The 21566-nt window shown below is 41.5% G+C and overlaps 5 protein-coding genes across 7 annotated transcripts in view; 3 read left to right on the forward strand and 2 right to left on the reverse strand.

The window, feature by feature from the left end:
- The first annotated feature begins 67 nt into the window (after positions 1–67).
- Positions 68–19667, forward strand: LOC132258069 (transcription factor IIIB 90 kDa subunit). Of its 2 annotated transcripts, XM_059755172.1 has the most exons (5): positions 68–677; positions 738–842; positions 17485–17634; positions 18026–19102; positions 19172–19667. In XM_059755172.1, the coding sequence occupies exons 1-5, from the start codon at positions 239–241 to the stop codon at positions 19312–19314; spliced, it is 1914 nt and encodes a 637-aa protein (XP_059611155.1). In that variant the 5' UTR covers positions 68–238; the 3' UTR covers positions 19315–19667. The 2 variants fall into 2 exon arrangements, with proteins under 2 accessions (XP_059611155.1, XP_059611156.1); XM_059755173.1 differs by lacking the exon at positions 17485–17634.
- On the reverse strand, positions 856–3033 carry LOC132258071 (heat shock protein 70 B2). The gene has a single exon (XM_059755174.1). The coding sequence runs from the start codon at positions 2896–2898 to the stop codon at positions 997–999; it is 1902 nt and encodes a 633-aa protein (XP_059611157.1). The 5' UTR covers positions 2899–3033; the 3' UTR covers positions 856–996.
- On the forward strand, positions 3916–4640 carry LOC132258073 (heat shock protein 27-like). Its single transcript, XM_059755177.1, has one exon. The coding sequence runs from the start codon at positions 3988–3990 to the stop codon at positions 4543–4545; it is 558 nt and encodes a 185-aa protein (XP_059611160.1). The 5' UTR covers positions 3916–3987; the 3' UTR covers positions 4546–4640.
- On the reverse strand, positions 4636–8556 carry LOC132258072 (BTB/POZ domain-containing protein 6-B). Of its 2 annotated transcripts, none has more exons than XM_059755176.1 (4): positions 8359–8556; positions 7747–8037; positions 7319–7683; positions 4636–6321 (listed from the first exon to the last, which is right to left on the reverse strand). In XM_059755176.1, exons 1-4 carry the CDS (start codon positions 8453–8455, stop codon positions 5416–5418), a joined length of 1659 nt encoding a protein of 552 aa, XP_059611159.1. In that variant the 5' UTR covers positions 8456–8556; the 3' UTR covers positions 4636–5415. The 2 variants fall into 2 exon arrangements, with proteins under 2 accessions (XP_059611159.1, XP_059611158.1); XM_059755175.1 differs by having other exon boundaries at positions 7747–8040.
- Positions 19668–20754: 1087 nt separating the features above from the next.
- LOC132257448 (protein pellino) overlaps positions 20755–21566 on the forward strand; it is a 29862-nt gene continuing 29050 nt past the window's right edge. The window contains exon 1 of the mRNA XM_059754345.1: positions 20755–21322. Within this exon, the coding sequence (XP_059610328.1) occupies positions 21312–21322 (11 nt within the window). The 5' untranslated portion in view covers positions 20755–21311. The remainder of the gene's footprint in view (positions 21323–21566) is intronic.

Here is a 21566-nt window from a genome sequence, read left to right on the forward strand (position 1 = left end):
GCGCCAAGATAGATGGCGAGCGCGGCGGAGAAATGACTTTAGAGTGACGGCGATTTGTTATGATCCCATCATTGAAGTGCAGTTCTCTCTAAAAGTTCCCTTTTCACGTGTTTTCTCACAATAATACCTTGAATTTTCACGATTTTCTTGTAGTTTATCTACCGGGAAGTGTGACAGAGTGAGATATCGTAGAATTAGTTTGTGAAGTGCAACAGGAAAGCTGGTCTAACCTCAAACAATGTCATCCGGACACAAGTGCAGAAACTGCGGCTCCGCTGACATTGAGGTGGATAGCGCCCGTGGCGATGCAGTGTGCACCAATTGTGGCTCCGTGCTGGAGGACAATATCATTGTGTCTGAGGTGCAATTCGAGGAGAATGCACACGGAGCCTCCAACACTGTGGGGCAGTTTGTGTCGGCGGATTCGAAGGGCGGAGCCACGGTTTATGGCAAGTTTCATGTCGGTGTGGGCACGGAATCGCGAGAGGTGACACTGAAGAAGGCCCGCGAGGGCATCACTCACCTGTGTCATCAGCTGCACCTCAACACGCACTGCATTGAGACATCCTGCAACTTCTTCAAGATGGCCCTCAACAGACATCTGACCAGAGGCCGGAAGAACAGCCACATCTACGCCGCCTGTGTCTACATCACCTGCCGGACAGAGGGAACATCTCGTGAGTGGAATTGGAAGGGTTTCCCGTGGAGTTTTACTGAACTTGTGAATGTTTCTGCAGATCTCCTCATCGATATCAGTGATATTCTCCAGATTTGCTGCTATGAATTGGGCAGAACTTACTTGAGACTCTCGCAAACCCTCTGCATCAACATTCCATCAGTTGGTGAGTGAAAAGATTTCATTTATTCCTTGAAATTACCATTTATTTGCTTGTATTTCTCACTTGAATTCAGTCAATTCTTACATCTATAAATACTTCATTATAATCTTATGACATCTATATTTGCTAATATTCTACTCTGGGAATGGGAAGTGACTTAATCAACTTCCTCAACTGTTGGCCCAGTGTGTCTCTGGGGCCCGCCAGCCTGTTGTCCGCAGGAAGCTCCGCCGGCGCTGTGCAGTTTCGTCATGATTGGACTGCAGACGGTGGAGAGTTCCTTCATTCTGTGTTCGTACTCCTCCTTGTCAGCCAGTGTGTTGGAATCCAGCCACTTGAGGGCTTCATCGCAGCTCTTCTTCACTGTCTCTCTGTCCTGATCGCTCAGCTTCTGTCCAGAACTGTCCAGAGTTTGCTTCAGGCTGAAGATGTAGCCCTCAAATTGATTTCTGGCGGAGATCTTCTCTCGCTGGCGTTCATCCTCTTCGCGGAAGCGCTCAGCTTCGGCCAGCATCCTGTCAATGTCCGCCTGAGACAATCGTCCGCGGTCATTCTTGATGGTGATGTTCTTCGCCTGTCCTGTGCCCATTTCCTTGGCCGACACGTTGAGAATGCCATTGGCGTCCAAGTCAAAAGTCACCTCGATCTTGGGCACTCCTCGTGGTGCTGGTGGGATTCCGGACAAGTCAAACTGTCCCAGGATATTGTTGTCGCGCGTCATAGCTCGCTCTCCCTCGAACACCTGAATGGCGACGCCGGGCTGGTTGTCAGCGTAGGTGGAGAATGTTTGAGTCTGTTTGCAGGGAATTCTGGAGTTTCTCTCGATGATCTTCGTCATGACGCCGCCAGCTGTCTCGATTCCCAGTGACAGTGGAGCCACGTCCACGAGGAGAACATCTTGAATCTTGGAATCCTTGCTGCCAGTGAGAATTGCCGCCTGGACAGCGGCTCCGTAAGCCACAGCTTCGTCGGGATTGATGGAGAGATTGAGTGCCTTGCCACTGAAGTAGTTCTGCAAGAGGCTCTGCACCTTTGGTATGCGTGTTGAGCCTCCCACCATGACGATGTCGTGAATTTCTCCCTTGTCCATCTTGGCGTCTCTCAGGGCTTTCTCCACGGGCTCCAGAGTGGCTCTGAAGAGATCGGAGCAGAGCTCCTCGAAGCGAGCCCGGGAAATCTTTGTGTAGAAGTCAATTCCCTCCAGAAGAGCGTCGATTTCAATGCTGGCTTCGGTGCTGGAAGAGAGTGTCCTCTTGGCTCTCTCACATGCCGTTCGGAGACGTCGAAGGGAGCGTGGATTGGAGGTGATGTCCTTCTTGTACTTTCGCTTGAATTCCTCAACAAAGTGATTCACCAGACGATTGTCGAAGTCCTCACCGCCAAGATGAGTGTCTCCGGCTGTTGCTCTGACCTCAAACAGTGATCCCTCGTCAATGGTGAGGATGGAGACGTCAAAAGTGCCACCGCCCAAGTCGAAGATCAGCACATTCTTCTCTCCCTTCAAGTTCTTGTCCAATCCGTACGCCAGAGCGGCGGCTGTTGGCTCATTGATGATCCTCAAGACATTCAGACCAGCAATGATGCCGGCATCCTTAGTGGCCTGACGCTGGGAATCGTTGAAATAGGCAGGAACCGTGATGACTGCGTCCGTGACTTGCTGTCCGAGATAAGCCTCAGCGGTTTCCTTCATCTTGGTCAGGACCATTGAACTGATTTCCTCTGGTGTGAAGCGTTTCCTCTCACCCTTGAACTCCACTGCCAATTTGGGCTTTCCAGCCTCGCTGACAACAGCGAATGGCCAGTGTTTGATGTCCTCCTGGATCTTCTGGTCGTCGAACTTCCTGCCAATGAGTCTCTTGGCATCGAAGATGGTGTTTCTGGGATTCATAGCCACTTGATTCTTTGCTGCATCGCCAATGAGTCGCTCTGTGTCCGAGAAGGCGACATAAGATGGTGTTGTCCTGTTGCCCTGATCATTGGCGATGATCTCCACTTTGCCGTGCTCGAAGACTCCCACACAGGAATATGTGGTGCCCAAATCAATTCCAATAGCTACCATTTTGCTCACTTTTTCAATACTTTTGTCACTTGTTAAATATTTCACTGCTTTTCTTCACTCGCTCTCGAGTTGGATTGCTTGATTGCTTTTACTGAACTGTGGCTCTGAGCGAATCGTCTCGGCATTTATACCGTTTCACCGTGAGCGCGGGAACATTTGAGAAGTTTCGAGAATGTTCCATGTGCATTTAAATGGCACGGTCACCATGGAAACCGCTCGATGCTTCGGGAATATTCTCGGCTTCTCGATGCTTCTCTATTGCGTTATTTGTTTATAGTTTTTCTGCACGGGTTTATTTGGCAATTTATTTATAGATGCTCAGATCTGAAAATAGTTTTAATCATAAGAAAGTGACTTTTGATGTATGAAATTTTACCTGGACATATTAATTAAATTCAGGTGTTTTTCTCTAATAATAATAATTCTTGTAAGGATTTGCAAAACTTTAATGAAATTTGTGTACAAAAATATAAATATACCATTAAAGATAAACATTGCGTAATGTTAATAAATTGTACATTTAATACAAAAAAGATTATAAATGTACAATTTACATCTTGAACATTGTTTCACAATGAATTTCTCATAAAATTATTCCATTGAACGTTGAGATTGAATAATAAATCATTTATCATCGAGAAAAATACTAAACGTTGAAAAAATTACAATTCATAATTTTGTAGAATTAGTAATATAATTTTACTCTGATATCATGAAATCTGACGAAATTTTTATGCAATGCTAAGAGATTTTAATGAAATTTCCTGTACAATTTATGCCTTTTTTCATATTTCTCACGTCTGTGCGGAGACAAAATTGTTTTATTTCTTTACCAAAATACCACCAAATAGCTTTGAGGCGAGAAAAGTGAGAAATATTGCACGTATTTTCTGTTTTATTGCTTTCGAGAAAGTTCTCATTGTGTTATTTGCACCAGAGAATTGTCGGGATTGTTCGAGATTGTTCGAGATTCCTGGCGATGTTTCGAGTGTCTTCTGTGGCTGTTTATATTGATGCGCGACGGGAGTTCTTGTATCAGTTGAATTCAAACAGTGCTTGAGTGCAAAAGCAAAATAAGAGTGAAGAAAAATGTCTCTTCTGCCAATGTTGTGGAATCTCGCTGAGGACTTTGACCAAGTGGATCCTCGCTTCGGCGTGAGCTTCAATCCTCACGAGCTGATGATGGCTCAGCGTCTGCCTCAGTGGATGCGAATGCCGTCTGGCTACAGTCGGCTCTGGAAGCTGGATGAGGCCGAGAGGCAGAGAATGGCTGCAACGCAGGCGACTTCGTGCTCCGGGAAAGATGGCTTCCAGGTGTGTCTGGATGTGCAGCAATTCGCGCCCAGTGAAATCACAGTGAAGGTGGTTGATAAGTCGATTGTCGTTGAGGGCAAGCATGAGGAACGCGAAGATCAGCACGGATTCATTTCGCGCCAGTTCAGCCGTCGCTACGTCTTGCCCAAGGAATACGACATCGATCAAGCCGTCTCCACGCTGTCTTGCGACGGAGTTCTGACCATTAAAGCCCCACCAATTGCCAATGCGGTGGAGCAGAAGGAGCGCCTGATCCAGATTCAGCAAACTGGTCCAGCTCATCTCACTGTCAAGGGCGTCAAGGCCACGCAAAATGATAAGAAATCCAACTAGAACTGAACGAAAACTCTCTGACCGAATTGTATTCTCATTCCTTAAGATGTGTGTGAAATTCTAAGACTAATAAAAGACTTGTGAAGTATAAAGAATTTAATTGTTTATTTCTACCTCGTCATCTTTCATTTCTACATGAAATTGTGAAGCGAAACTATTACATATTATAGTCACTGCCTTCATCAAAATGCAATCAATCAATCAATCAATAATAATAATAGTATAATTTTATGAGATGACATTGAACCTCATCGTGACCACAAGAGTGAGATTATATTGTTTAAATAAAAATATCAGTACGTGTTTTTGACACAAGAAGAAAACATTTTCTCCGCAGAATATATTCAGAAAGGCTGTTCTTGCTTCTAGTTTTCAAACCTCTACTTCTCGCGCTCTCTAAGAAATTCTCAATGTTTGTCTTTTTGATTGTTCAATCTACAAAATATATTCTTATTACTCACATTACGTCTACTAAGTATTTCAAGCTACCAAGGACTAATAAGAATTGATACACAACATTTAACTTAAAGAGTCCTTTGAAGGATTGTTTCTTACGTAGTTTTTAAGTATTGATTCTGAGATTTTTTTTTTCTTTTATATCATACATATTGATTTGTCTTTTATGGTTATTTATCTTGCTTTTATCATCACGTGAAAGACATAGTTTTTGTGTGTGGTTGAATGCAATTTTTGTTGCTTATGTTTTGTGCCTATGAAATTATGTATGTCTCTGACATATATTGTATTTGTGTGTGTTTAGCAACTTCACCAGGTTATTCTGCCATAATTGCAACATCATCCCGTCTAATTTAGATCACATTAATTAGAGAAACCTTTAGTTGTTGGCGTTCTTGTGTCGTCGAGCACCACTCAATCCTCTCCGTTGTTGTTCCCGATGATCGTTGTTGAGGTGTTGTTGTTGCTGTGACTAGTCGTGGGCTGCTGTGCGACAGCATTCAGTGGTCCGTAGAAGATCAACTCGGGGATTTGGCCACCCTGGACGCCAGTGCCATTTGTGCTCTCGCTCGAGCACTGAAACTGGAATGTCACATTGCCCATGCACACCTCAGTCATGCCCTCCTGCCCGAAGAAGCTCAGCTCGCTGCCGTCCAGGATCACAGAGGCCGTGTAGTAGGAGTCGGGCTCAATCTGGATGGGGTTCTCGAAGAACACGTGGAAGGTGTTGCTGGAACCGTCTGAGAAGAATTTCGTGTTGTTCTCCGCCAAAATGCGTCCCAATCGCTTCAGCTCGATCTTCACGTTGTAATCCGCAGCGCCGGTTGATGATCCATACAAGCCGAAGCCAATGATGAAGATCCTCTTGTCCACGGAGAACTGAATGGAGTCACAGCGGCCTCGGTAGCGCCACTGGTTGCTGCGATAGGCGCACGACTGGAAGCGGTGGCACACCTGCGTCTTGAGTCCCGTGCGGGCTTTGCTGGAGAAGTTCAGTTGCGGCTTGTTCTTGGCCGTGAAGTGGAGAAAGATGTCAATGGTTTCCTGCGGCGTGAGAATGCCCAGTTGTGCCACACCGTTGGCAAACTCCTCCAGTGTCATTGTGGGAATTCTGATCATGGTGAGTGCTTGACCGAGAACATTCCTCCTGTTCTGCGGCGTCGCGTCAATATCCATCTTGTGACATGCAGACTGAGCCCAATTGAGAGCCGCCTCGAATAAGTTAATCTCCTTGCAATTGAGAGTTTCACGACTCAAGATCGACTCGAATGTCTTCAAGTCAATATCGACAAATCCCTCAGATTTTATTGCCATCTCCGCCTGAAGAGAGATTTAGAGAGAATTTAGAGAGAGAGCGAAAGTGAATGCAAAAGTGCAAAAATACTGTGTAAACAGGGATTAAAAAGGTGTTCTTTTTTTGGCAGTGAAAGGATTGGTTCATGTGAGAGTTTTAAGGGGGGAAAATGAACCTGAAATTGTAATTGCGAGAGAGAGAGAAAAAATGGAAAATTAAGACAAGTAAAACTGCAATACTGTGATTTTATATTACATTTTTATACACACCATCTTTCATTATATCTTTTACACAAAAGTCCTCAACAGAAAAACATTAATCTTAACATCGTCACACAATTGATACAGATTGTGAGTGAGACAATTAGACACACGACGCACACACACTGAATGAACATTGAATTTTACAACACTATTGCATATTAATGTCAATTAATTTCTCTTTCCTATGATTTCATCCAAAGATATGTTGTATATTTTGTATCTTGCCAAATGATTGTTCTAGAGATGATGATGATGATGATTCAGAAGACATACACAGCAATGTTTCTTTTATAGCACAATTTCTCAATCCAACACTTAACAACAATATTTCTTAATGACTATTATGAGCAAATTCATTGTTTTTCTCTCTTTTTTTCATTTAATACAGCAAAAAAATTGTCTATATATATGCGATTGTACAAAATATAAAATACACGTATTGCAGTTTATAGAAACATCGTAACAATTTTTCTTTTATGAATTCTTTTTTATGATATCAGTCGAATTGTGTCAATACAAGTTTATAAAATTCTAATGATGATAAAATTTGCCAAAAGATAAAAAAGAAAAGTCACTCAATTTAGAAAAGAATCCTAATCATGGTGAGTAATGCGCGGGCAAATTGATGTGTGAAAAAGAGTGGTAAAAGGAGTGGAACTCTTCACTGAACAATTCCTTGTGTCTGTTGCTTGGCCAATTGACTACTGACAACGTTGATGTCGAGTGATTCTAAATTGATATTGTCTACCGTTTCACATACCTGAGCATCGATAACTTCCCAGCAACGCTGCATGAGATCTGGCTCCTCAAACAGGCGCGACTGGCTGAGGAGGAGACAGGCGTTTTTTGCCGTCAGACTAGTCTCGAGATAATTGACGCAGGCCCGCGCCAAGTGTGGCACGATGTACTTCTTGGCGACGTAGAGTGTGGCAAGCACATTGTCCGCCTCTAGATGGATTTCATCACAGTATAGGTACTTGAGTAGGGTGAGAAAGGCCGACGGTTCGACGTCTGGCACGCGGATTTCGGACTTGTTCTCCGCCAGGCCACCGTAAAACATGGCATAGAAGACTGAACTGCCGGTGGCCAGCACGTATTTGTGGGCAGGAACTGTCTGCGTGTGATCTGGAAGGGTGAAATTGTTAGCATTCTATTTGGCGGTGGTTCAGCAGCTCTTCAGGGACTCACCATCGGTTCCCACGACGAACTTGATGTCTGCCATCAGCTCATTGTTGAACATCGCGGCGTTCCTCTCGCGAACTGTGGGCTTTGTCGCCTGCCAATTGGGATCCCCAGTGTCGATGACTGCGAAAGAGGCGCCCGCAGATGATGGCAAACTGAATGATGTCACATTGAGGGCTCCCGGAGAGGCCAACGGTGACGATGGGGCGCTGCAGGGCTGCATCACTTGCATGTTTTCGCGCTGCATGAGAACGCTGTTGTGAGGCGGAGACACTGGGTGTCCGTTGTTGAGAGTTTCTTCTGCAAGACACACGAGGATTTATTGATTTTCCTCCCATTTCAATATATTCATGTGTATTCTGTGAATTTAGAAAGGCTTGACGCGCGAGCATTCTACAAAGTCTCCCACCTTCGGTGCTCTGACAAAAAGCGTAATTTTCCATTCATTCCTTCCAGAATCTTTTTTAATCTCTCTTTTTTTGCACAATGCTTTGCCATTCTTTTTCTACACAACATCTCAATGCGAGAGAAAAGATCAAGAAGTAACAGAAAAAAAACATTCGCCTCCATTGGAGCGCCTCTTTTTGTCTGGATCCCAAAAACATTTTTTTCACTCACCGTTTATCCACGGATGTGTTTGTAGGTAAGACATATTAGTGTGTTCAGGATGGCGCTTGGTGGGTTTAGGTGCGATTTTCGAGTACAAATTGGACATTTCAGTAGGATAGACACTTGAAAAATGAAAAACTTGGCGCACAGAAACACCTTTTCCGTCCCCGTGAAGTGACTTTGGGGAGCGAAATAGGCAGATAAAATGGCCTGAGCGATTCTCAGCGAAAATCAATAACAAAAACATCGCTCAGCGACTGTCATGCGCACTCTGCCTTACCGACCGCACAACGCACTTTCATTCATGGAAAATCTCCCGCCAAAAGCGAATGCGTATATTTTATGCTCGTTTGCTTCTGTGAAGCATGATGAGATCATCAATAAATTATTCTTTTTTTTGTTCTCATTAAAAGCAATTAATACAAAGTTTTTCCATTTACTTCTCTTCTTATGGGTTCATTGACAACTGAATGGAGAGAATCTGATTGTTATTTTTTTGGCAGAAGGACGTCCAGATGCACCTTGAAAATTGTTTACTGTCTTATGTTGCAATAGTGCAGCCAAAAACGGTAATTTCAAGATCATGCATAATGTTATTCAATAGATTGGTGTTTACAAAAACTTTCTGCTGATATCAAGTGTTTGCTAATTTGCTACACTTTATGTAATCGTGTGCTGCATTGAAAAGTGCTGTATTTTGGATACTTAGGAATTGTAGAAATTCCTAAGCATTTTAGCGTAAATATAAATAATAATCACAAGATGTTTAAACTAAAATCGGTCATGAACATTTGTGAGTTGAAGGTTTTCTTTCCAATTCGTGTGTCGCTCTTTAACTTCCTCTTAATCAAATTAGGAAATTCACGAGCTTTCAATGGGATGTGCACTGACTGTTCGCCGTCTGATGATCATTTGAGGAACTAGAAGACATCACTTTATTTGTGACTCTCTCTCTCTCTCTAAAGTTGATCACCTTGATTTTGAACACAAATGTCCTGTTCAGCATCTACGCTTAGGAATGTTAATGAATTATCTGCTAAAGTTGCTCACTTTTGGGCAGATTTACGAAAAGATTTGTCTTCTTCTCTGTCTTGTTGTATATTTTTGTGTTCAATTGTTGTTGATTGAGCGCGTTGTTGAAACAACTTTTCAATATAATTCTTGTACAGTTATTGCTGTTGCATACAAAGTGGAAATTTATTCCAGTGTCATGCAAACATGATTGCAGCCGGACTATTTTGCATCACACACAGCGCGAACAAGAGTGTGTGTGTATTTTGCAGATCTCAATCATACGCACGGGACTTTCGGGAGGCACAAAGTGTGTAAAAGTTCTTACAGATTGTAAACAAATTAACCTTGTGTGTTCTGAGTTTGTATGTTATTTTTTAGCTTGAGTTCCTTCGCCTTTCCCTGATTCCGTCTCGCTGTCGACAGAGAAGTGTGGTTGAAAGGGAAATGATTCGCGAGACGGAAAGTGAAAGAAATATTGTCTTGAGAAGTGCACAAACAAGAGGAGAAAAAAAAGCTCACCCATGAAGTATAAGTTGTAGATTGCATTTGGTTGACCTTCTGGTCGCTGCACATTCTCCTGATAATTTCGGTGGTACGGCGGGTGAATGTTGTTGGGAAGCACGCCAACCACATTAACACCCAGTCCACCGATCTCGTCCTCCTCCAGGGTGAGAAAATTGTCCAACACTGCGACTCCGCGCTCCAGTGGCTCGTGGATCTTCTGCACGAGCGTGACACAGCGATAGAGCAGATACCAGAGGTCCGTCTGTGTGCCGGCCCAGTGAAGGAGTTGTCGTCCAAAGTGTCCACTCAGGGTCTCCGCGAGAACGTGGCTCATTCTTTATGCATCCAACTTTCGCTCTCACCCCGAAAATACTCTCATTGCGATCACACACAATCACCGTCGCGCTGTTCGGGTCTGCAAAGGAGGAGAAACGATTGCAGATTGTCATTATAAAATCTTGCCAATTCCCCCGCAAATTATCTCACACTCGCATCGTCACAGTTAATGATAGCGCGGTGTATTTTTTTTTTGGCCAATCTCTTTGTAATTTTAGCCCCGAAAAAAAAACACCCAGAGTAAATTGAAGAGATTCAATTAGTGGGTTTACTTTCGCTTTTCTTGACTTCATCTCTCTCTCTCTCTCTCCCACTCTTCATGTGGTCTTTTTCACCACATCTGCCATCGGTTTTGTTGATGTGCAATGAGAAAAACAGCTCTTTTTCTCAAAAGGTACTTTTATCCAATTTTTATTATTGATTCAATGGGATATGACGAAATGAGGGATAATAATTTCTCAGGCGGACAGAGTTGGTGACTTTCGTCGGGTTGTTTCTTGTATAGATTTTGCGATAAGAAAAAATGAGTAAGATTATGGAAATTATACAATAACTACTTGTTTTTGGCAACGAGGGCTTTTTATGTAAACTGTCTCAGCATATATCTCATGAAATGAGCTTTTAATTTCACATTAAACTGTTGTCGTTTACTGGATTCCACTTTTCTTACGATTTAATTTTAAGCAAACATTGAATAACGAGAATTTCAATTACATTCTTCAAATTCTCCCAATATTTTACAATCTTCTGCTGCTCAATTGCTGATCTTTCATCTGTGAATTTCACAGCTCAATTTCGCGAAATAAAGGATTGTAATCAGTGCAGTATTTGAGCAATGTATTGATCAACAATATACTTAACGACCAACGAGTACAGGGAAGCCCTGCTCTTAAAGACAATTACCCAGTGTCGTGACCCTTTTGCTGAGCGGCAAAATCTGAAGTGTAAAATGAAAAGGAGACCTTTTGACTTATAAAAGTTGCACACTTGTTGCAAAACGATGGAAAAGTGTGATGGAGTGTGAATTTTCATAAGCATATAGCCGGGAAACTATATTTTTTCACAGATTATCCTCTGAATTATTGGCATGTTGGTTCTCTCACTCACACTTGGGTCGTTTTTGATTTTGATTTGTCAGCGTGATTGCCGAAATTGTTCCTTTGGGGTCGAATATCAACACCTTGGAATTGATGAGGCAACATATCTCTCTCTCTACACCCATTTGCACTACAAAGTACAGCTAATATAGCAGCAGTATCAATAAGAAAACCAATAAATTGCAATATTAAGTGAATGTGAAATGAAAATTGCTGGCTTGATAAATTATTCAAAGTGTGTAGTGGTTGCAAGTTCTGTCTCTTCGATTTTTCCTTCAGGGCTGTTCCTGGCCACAATACCTTAAGCCAGTCACGTCTTGTGAAATTGCTAATACACAAATTTTCGATGGATGTTTCCATCGGACAAACGTCTTACACGTGTGTGCATTTGTGAATGTGTTTGGGTGAATTGATTAAATGAGAAAATTTATGCAAATATCCAACGAAAAGCTGAGGTTTTCGGTTGAGCTGAGGTGACCATTGAGTAGTGAGTGAGATAGAGAGAAAGAGAGGAGATATAAAAAAAAAGACTAAATGTCTCGGCAAATTTGGTGAAGAAAAAATATTTGTTCACACAATATTTTTCCCCATAAAATCTGATGATTTTCTTATGCTTGAGTTCCGTGTTATTTTCTTTAGTTTTTAGCTGGCTAGACTTTACATTATGCCGTTCTTCTTGTCACGATCGGGTGACTGAGGGGGATTTTAATTAGTATATCACTAAAATACATTCATGCGGTGAATATTAAATGTTTTTAACTTTTAATAATATGGGATTGTTTCACCTTGGTATTTTAATATAGTTGATAAATATTTCACGTGTGGTGTAAAATGTTTGCAGTGCTCGGAGATAAAATGTTTCCAATCTGATGATCAAATCTCGCTTGGTGTGGTGAAAATTGTCATTTTTATATTGTCATTATTGAGAAATGCCAAAGATATTCATTTATGATGCGCTGAGGGACTCAATAAAATAGAAAATAAATGATTATGACTAATTGTGTGTCGTATTTGTCAAAAATTTTAGACAAAGGTTTATTCACTTGTGTGTAAAAGGTCATGATCTTTGTCTCTTTTAATAGCATTGCAAGACACACAGTTTGGTTCGATCAAGTTGCTCGTGCAAAATGGAAATTTTTATATTGAAAGTGAAGTCAATGCATAAAATTAAAATAATTTTTTGTCGTCTTCCCCATCAAATAGTCGCGTTTTGTGCTTCTTTTATTACGAATTTCCTATGAATTTCAAATGATATGATTATTTAGCGGCACTGACGCGACTGTCGAAGTGGAGAGACGAAGTCTCTCGCCACTAGTGAAAAAAATATCACACAGAGACACACATTATTTATGATTTAATATTATATATTGTGTGAGGTTTCGAAAGAGCGCGCGTCTCTAGAGTTGAAATTTAAATTAATCTCAGATGAGAATGGAACGCCCCGAGTGGAGGAATAAAAAATAAGAGTGAATGTGTGATATAAAAATTCGGCGTTTTTGCTGAATTGTGCGACGATAGAGTGAAAAATACAAAGCAATGATTGCATTTGAAATTAATTTTTTTTTACTGCTTCAACCTCTGCATAAGCTAATTAAAGTTAGTCATAAATTCATGGCAAAACTACTGAGAAAATGTATTTTTGCGTATATTTTTTTATCTTGCATTTTTTTTTTGGGGATTTTCGTGACTTAGCCCAGAGTGTTTACACTTCCAAGGTGTGTAAATTATTAATTCAATTATATAAAAGACCAAACTGTTGTGTGTGAGATAATAGGTGAAAAATTCATGGATTTTGTAAAAGAGCAAGTGAAGGAAAATGCGATAATGATTGTGAAAACAAGGGTGTATAAATACAATTTTCACGATGAAAGAGATGTTAAACAATTACACTCAATTGAAGAGGTGCAAAAGCACAAAAGAAGGTGAGATTTTAGAGACCACCATAAAACTCACCGTTTCCTTCAATCAATCACTGGCGTTTTTCCACTTGTAATTTCCCGATGATTTTATTGGAGCTGATCAGCAAGATCATAAACATAAAATATCACTGTGGGAAAATATTTTTTCTTCCACTTACTGTCGTGCTTTACGCGCTGGCAATCAGTCTTAATCACTGTTTTTAACCACGTCACACAGCCAATTCGCCGTTGGATATGTGTGTGTTTGTGTGTGCACAGAAAGTTTAATAGATTAGAATTAATAAATCTCTTTTTTCACCTTCTGCTTTTCAACTGTCACACAGCGGAAAAAAAGAATTGTCCAAACAACACACACACGAGATTTGCCGTGATGGAGTTTAATTGCTGCGTGGAAAACCAGAAGTTAAACACTGTCACTAGTGGATGAAAAATTGCTCTCCAATGATTGCAGAAAGGCAGAACTGATTCTGTGTCTCTGTGCGTTGCTCAGAATCTACAGAGATGAAGTGTGCCAACGTCGGACAATTAATCAGTGAACAAATTGTATTAGGATTGCAATTCTGTCGCGATACAGAATTGCTGCTACTCCGTGTGAACAGCTCTTTGGAGCACCAACAGACGACTGACTCGACTGATAGTCTCGGCTTGTCTCTCTTGGTCACTTCCAGTGAGGCGGCATTGCTCGCGAGGAGGGAAGCTCACCTGTTCCGTGGGGGTCACAACACACATTGCCACAAGTGTGTATCAACGCGACGCGCCTTTTTCGATAAATTCCCTCAAGACGGTGACAAGAATACTCTGCTGATGTGTAGACTCTTGGCCGGAGTGAATCTCTGGATTCTGGTTTTCTCGTTTGTTTGCATACTCAAATTTGTGCACAAACGACCCAGAGTTGCTGAATTCACAGTTTGAAGATTTTACAGCATGAAGAAATGCATAAATTACAGTTATATTTAGATGAGGACAAATGTTAATGAGGTTACAAATATTTTGGAACTTTGACTTGTTTGTGAAAAACAAAATGACTTGTCAATATTTCTGCATTCACTTCGCCTAATGATATTGAATTGTTTTTTCCATTCATAAGCTTTCATTTTGAATAAAATTATAACTTTAGAATGGTTTTTCTGCATCTTGCGATAGAAATCATGAAATGTCGCTCTGTGAACTCTTGGCTGATAAATCTGAGTGGAAATGGGAAGTTTGTGCGTGACTGTTTCGTTTGTGTGTCGTCTTGAGAGACGTGAGCATGTGTGCGAAGGTGAAAAAAGGCAACTTTGCGACAGAATGCAAAGATGGACAGTGAAATTTCAGCAGCTGATTTCAGTATGTGTAATTATATCTCTTGAAGAAGTGTCTGTGGAATGTTGTTGGGAGTGTTATCAAATTGTGGCTGAACTTCATTTGCTTTCATAGCCCCACAACTTTGTGTGTGAGTCAGTTGGTTTCGCATCAAGTGAAAGTCGTTCAATAAATAAATTCAAAGGCAATTACGACGAGGTGGGTGATGTTTCTCATAAGACTAACACTTCACTTACACTGCGAGCATGAGTTCAATGGAGATAAAAAGAAGTGATTGACCTCTATTGCAATATTATTTTGCTTGCAGCAATATTTTGCACAGAAGACAGGCGCAGAGTGTTTGCTCATTGTTGCCTTTCTACCATTTATGAATTGAGGTGAATATTCTTGATGGTACATTACTATTCATTTTGCTATTGTCGTGGCAGAAAGTGATGTTTTCTGTTCATCCTTGCATTCTTTGCATATTATAGATAAATTAATTTCTCCTGCACTTTCATGCACACACTCAATCATCAGCGAATGTTGGAGCAAAAACTGACGCCAAAAGACAGTCGATAAAACACTGGATGACAGTGAAAATTTCTCTTTGCACAAGAAGGAACTTGAAAATGCAGATAATGACGAATTGGTCAATGAAATTAAAATTAAATGCACTTAACATACAAAAGCGGGATCAATGTGAGAAAGAGAGAGTGTGAAGGTTGAAAATGCAATTTACGGAGTACTTTTAATGGACAACCAGTGTGTAAGGAAGGCGGAAAGTCGATGGTTTTTTTTTATGATTTACTAGGGAGAAAGAGAAATTTCGCGAGACTCTTATTGTCAAGGTTGTACTTTATCATCAATTTTGCGAGATGCTGAGGAGACTTTCGCGACGGTGCACTTGAAATTAGCAAGACAGTGCTGAAAAATGATGTGGATTGAAGTCAAAAGTGAAGCCAGAGAAAGAGGTGAAATTCTTGCATAGCATATTTCTTATCGATAGAAAAGATAATTGTAGCGATGATTGACAAATTGAGGAATAACTGAATTGTTTTGACCTATTTTATCCGTAATGTATTGCTCCGATCGATTTGTTTTGACACTCCCTTTCTTTTCTAGTTCGTATTGTGTGTCGTTAAAGCACATTCAGTAAATCTTTTAATTATTTAATAGCGCACATAAGGAGACTTTTCATAGCAAATTGAAAAGTAATTGTCAGAAGAAAATTCAATTAAATGAGACATTAAAAACTCATACAAAGTGTTTATATGTTCTCCACAGAACATGTTTATTCTTTCATGCATTATCATTGTTTTAGGAAGCGTTTAACTGGTCTTAATTAGAAACAATTGCTACGGAAGCTTGAGAGAATTCATAATGAGTCAAAGAGGAAGAAAAATACGCAACTTACCGCGAAGATTCGAGAGATATGTATTAAATGATTGACAAAAGGTATCAATAGAATGAATAATCACTGGATGAAGTCCAAATTAAGAAGCTATTGAGCGATGAAGTACTACAAACTGCACGTTAATAGAGCAACTTGAAAGACATTGGTTTTCTTAATAGTTGCTGATGCTATCTGGCTTTAGGGCAGCGCTCTCATCAGGCAATCAATCAAACCCAGCGATTAGTTATGACTCTTTTTCTCACCAGTCTTTTTCCCCCTTAATTATTACTGCTGCAAAGCGTGCCTTTAAAACACTTACGCACACTTTTTTCTATGCCGAACTTGAACATATTCAAGCTTTTTGTGTTGGTACAAAGGCATTTTTTTGCTGTGCTTTCAAATTAAAATGTCACTGAAGGTGCAAAGTGAAATCAATAAGCATTTTATGACAAAGTTACTTGTTACCACATTTTGTGGATTAAAGTAGTGACTAAACAAGAGCAACAAAGAAGCGTTCTGCAGTCTTATTTCGAAATTTTGCATTTAATTGATTTGACAATTTTTTTTTCTTCCATCGTTGTTGATCTTGTGAACTCAAACAAGGTGTTGTTATTTGCTCTGCAAGCATCATGTTTGATGACCAACACATTTGTTGAGGTGGAGGAAAAAGTAAAAGTGAGAGACTTTTGAGACAATTTCGCAATATGCGGGATTTATGGTAAAGAAAAAAAAAGATCTTTCGTTGACTTTTGGCGTGTGAGCGAACAACGCTGTGACGGTGAAAAAGAGATAAAACAACAGCGATTTAATCATTTAAATGAGCACTGATGAGGGAAAGGAAAAAAATATTCTTGGTGGAATTTTTTCACGACTGCGCGTTGGTTCATTTTTCATTGAATGACGACTCCTTTCGATTTCTTGACCAATTGACCAAATTTGTAAATTACAAATATGTTAATTCAGTAATTGAGATCATTATCTTTTTCCTTTTGTTGATTGTCAAATTTAGTGATTGTGGAAAAAAAAATTGAGCCTCTCGGCGCAATAGAGATTGAGATAAAAGATCAGCAGAGAAATTTGGATGAAAATCGTCTCCAACTGTGGACGGAAATTGAAAGAGAGAAGTAAATGATGAAATATTCCATGGAAATACAAATGAGTTACATTAATATGCTCATGGCAAAATGCAAAATGGAAAAGATGCTGAGGAATGAGGTGGGAAAAAACGCTTCTTTTGTGTACCAAAGATGTTTGGCGGAGTGTCTTTCGGATGCTTGCATAATAGCTTTTCACCTTTTCGCGCGCGCATTGTGAGCTTCGGAAGGCGGTTGTCTTGATTTGAAGCAATCATTCGTGAGATGATCGCATCTCCATTGGTGGAATAGACGCGGATCCCAATGGGAATTTCTTGAGTGTTTACCAATCTCTTTGAGTGTCTCGATTGTTGTTGACGAATTTTACACTGAAGCACCTCAATTAGCATAAACCGTACTTCCCTATGACGTGAACTTGAGGATGCTTAAATTGGCTGAAAGTCAAGTTCACGAAGTATTGTCTTACCATTTATTGGTGGTTGTCTCATTTCCAGATCCTTGTCTATACATCATGAGATTTGCCAATAAACTGGAATTCGGCGAGAAAACCCACGAAGTGTCGATGACGGCGCAGCGTTTGGTGCAGCGCATGAAGAAAGACTCCATCCACACTGGACGCCGACCGTCAGGCCTCTGTGGAGCCGGTGAGTGAATCTCTGACCTCATGCGATCCAGAGAGCGTGACATTAGGTTTCGTGGGAGATTTTCGGCAAAGCTGAAGGTGGAAGCCGGACAAAAATGATCGGAAATCTTCAATTTGAGGGATTATTTGATGTTGGAAAAATTGAAATAACCTTTGAAAACGCTGTATGACCTCAGCGGTAATTTTCATTAACTTATCGCATTTTTAATACCAATCAAAATGCCATGTTCAGTGGCATTTGGCGCAGAAAGCCCAGGAATATTGAGAATTATTTATCTATTCAAATTTAGAGGCCGTAAAGAATATTATATATTAAAATATGCAAAAACCTATAGAGAAATTTAATTATGACTGAGCTGAGAAATTCCTATAGAGATCATTTGTCGTTTCAGCTCTCCTGTTGGCCGCCCGCATGCATGAGTTCAATCGCACCCCGATGGATGTTGTGCGGATCGTGAAGATCCATGAGTCAACGCTGAGGAAGCGTCTGCTGGAGTTCGGGGACACGCCGAGCAGCGCCCTGACGTTGGAAGAGTTCATGGCGGTGGACTTGGAGGCCGAGCAAGATCCGCCGGCGTTCAAGGTGGCTCGGAAGCGAGACAAAGAGCGCATTCAGAAGATTGCCGAGAACGAGGCGGAATTTACTGCACTGCAGAAGGAGATTGACGCTCAGTTGGACAAGGATCTGAAGAAGTCAAGCAAGAAGATCGTGGTGGATTTGGCGGGGGACAATCTGGAGATGACAGAGACCAGTGATTTCATCCACCAGTCGACGCTGGATGTGATAAATGAGTGCTTGACTGACGATCCCAATGAGTTTGGGCTGAATGTCGAGGAGGAGCAGATTCAGGGCATTGGGCCGGACATCGAGGCGATGTGTGTGCCCACGCCGAGGGAGAGTCTCGTGGACACGGGCAATTTGCTGGCGGACGGCGGAGAGCTGGACGAGAGTCTGGTGAACCTTGAGGATGTGGATGACGATGAGATTAACGGGTATATCTTGACTGAGGAGGAGACGCGCATGAAGAATCAGAAGTGGGTTGAGTTGAATGCTGAATACTTGAATGCGATGAAGCTGAAGGAGGAGCGATTGGCCAAGGAGCGGGAAAAGGGGAAGCCCGAGAGGAAGCGTCGCAAGGTGGTGAAGAAGAAGAACATCGGTCCGTCCAATACGGCTGGAGAGGCGATTGAGAAGATGCTGCAGGAGAAGAAGATCTCCACTAAGATCAACTATGACATCCTGAAGGCTCTCACGGCGCCCAAAGCGGATGAGCCGACACTGAACACTGACAGTGAGACTGTCATCAAGCAAGAGCCCGTGGAAATCGCCCTGCCGCGACGGAAGAAAACTAAATTGTCCACAACTCTCAATGTTTTCGGACTGAGAAAGGCTCGTCCAATTCCCACCGCCACTATTAACACCCACATTCCGGAACCGGAGCCAGTTGCAGCGCCTGTGATTGAAAATGGTACCCGGAATCATAGTGAAAAGGTTGAGAAAGGCGTTGAGAACTCATTTGACTGTTTTTTCTTTGCAGATCCTCTGCCTGATGAAGCTGAGGAGGAACCTGAGATGGAGGCTGAGGTTGAGCACGAAATCGAGAAGAATCCCGAGCACAGTTCTTTGGCTGACATGCTGAATGGGGACGAGGAGGATTACTATGGTTATGATGATTACTAGTAATAGTTTTAGGGCTAGAATTGTATTAAATTAGGGTATGTTTGGCAATTTTGATGCACTGAAGGCAAAAAACACAACGAGAGAAATTATACATAATTATCTTTTAAGCCTTTTAAGTTATTTATGAAATTATAAATGAAGTTTTTATACAAGAGGGTAAAATAATGTCATTTTAGATTTGAATTATTTATTGCAATAGAAATAGAGTGATAAGAAAATGAATAATTGCTTTTAAACTGATAAAAAATGTTTTTGGTTTATGCTGAAACATTGTTGAAATCTTGATTAAACACGAAAATTGATGCAGCAAGAATGAAACATGGAAATACACGATTGATTAAAATACCTGAAAATTACATAGTTTGGAATATTTTCTTGAAATCTTATTTAACAGCCTCCGAGAATATTTATTCTATTGGAATTCAAGCTTTAAATTGAGTTAGTTCTACCAAAAATCCCACCGCCGTTGAACAAAAGCGAAGAAACTCGCATTTCTTCCATTTCTTGACTCATTTGGAAATTACTACCAAAATTCCCAAAATCCGTAATACTTTCTTTCAACACAGGCCACAGAAATCATGAGAAATTGTGAAATGCCAGAATTACTCACGCTTTCCTAAGAACTCCCTTTCCCTACGCTGGGGGTGGAAATTCCGACGAAAGTCACTCGACGCAAACTTGTTCAAACATGATCAAGTGACGTCACTGACTCTTCGCTTCGTCAGCGCGCTCAGTTCGCGCATGGTCTTCATTGCGATCGAATCATTGCCCTAAAGCGCCTCGAAATTCTAATTAAGTGCGGTGTGATAAGCGATATCAAGATTCCAGTCTGCTTTCTGAATTGGCGATTATCAATTTGGCAGTGAAATGGTGGCTCTTGAAGTGTTTACTTGGGTGAAAATGAGAGTGCGGAAAAGTGTGTCTTTGGGAATGACTTGCATTGAGACTTCAGAGACGACTCACGAGTTGTGTGCGATTTCCTAAGTTTGTGCAATATTTGGGGGAAATTGATGTGATTTGCAGTATTATACTCAGTAAAACGATAGACTTGCCAAGTTATTTAATAGTAATTTATCTTAAATAGTCGAGGGAGGCTAAGAGACTAATTTATTGAGTAGTGTAAAATGTCCCGACCGAAAAGGGGTTTTTCCACGATGAATGCGCGACCGGCTGTGCAGTTTTGTAGCGAGAAAATGGGCAGTGGTGAGGTGGAACTGACCATTAACAATTGTATATTCCGATCCATGGAAAATTGCATGGCAAAGCGACTGAAATTGGAGGAAAACTCTGGGTGAGTAACAGAAAGTTCAAATGCTCGTTGCGGCGCCAGCCATCAGGGGCGCTGGTGGCGCGGCGAAGTGTTTTTGAAGTACCAGAGCGCGAATGACATTTCGCCGTGTCCGCGGACATTTCTCGAGCGAGACAAAACACATTCTCAACCAGTTCGAGTTCGGAGTTGAAAAATGATAGAAGCGCTTCTGACAAGTCTCTGAGAGGAGCTTCACTTTTTTGTGTGTTGGTGGCGGAAAAGATCACTTTTCTCTGTGAATTTTCACGGAAATCCAGTCAATCTTGACGCCAGAGTTTGCAGAATTGCACGGGAAGATGCGTGAAGTTGTGTGTTTTGGTCAAATAGCTGGGCATGTGGCATTATTTGTGTAAATCAGCTCGAGTTTGTGCGCGACGAAACAAAAATGTCGTCACAGTGAGGTGTATTTTGAGTGTTTGACAAAATATCTGGGCATTTTCTGTGTTGTCTCCGTGTCGTGGAGGTACCTTTTGGGGCACTTGGCAGTGAAAGCGAACTAGGGAATCCGCACGTAGTGCTTGTCGGTGGGAAAAGGGTTGTCGAGCAAGTGTTCTCCGTGGTGCTCCATTGCCTGTGGCGGAGGAATTGCATATAGTTGCCAGTGGAGGAAGCACAGCCAGTCACAATTTCGGATAACAGCGAAGCGATAGGATCTATTCAGGAACTTGCAGAGGAGCCTTCTGCCAACATGGTGAAGCGGTAAGGCGACCACTTGCTCCCAAAGCCACCATTTGGCACGTGAAAATGCGAAAAATCCAGTGCCAGACAATGGCGAGCAGTCATTGTTTACATCCCTTCTTTGTGTTTCATCGCCGTTTCGCCCTTTATGCGTTGGGGGAGACATCTCGCTGTGTGGGTGCCTTTCTCTCTCACTCTGTCTCCCTGCGAATGCGGGGGTCTTATTGATTTCCACAGTCAGCGCTCTCGGTGGCCCTCCAGCGGA

The sequence above is a fragment of the Phlebotomus argentipes genome, unplaced genomic scaffold (genome assembly GCF_947086385.1).
Source record: "Phlebotomus argentipes unplaced genomic scaffold, Phlebotomus argentipes genome assembly scaffold_4, whole genome shotgun sequence".
Classification (NCBI taxonomy): Eukaryota; Metazoa; Arthropoda; class Insecta; order Diptera; family Psychodidae; genus Phlebotomus; species Phlebotomus argentipes.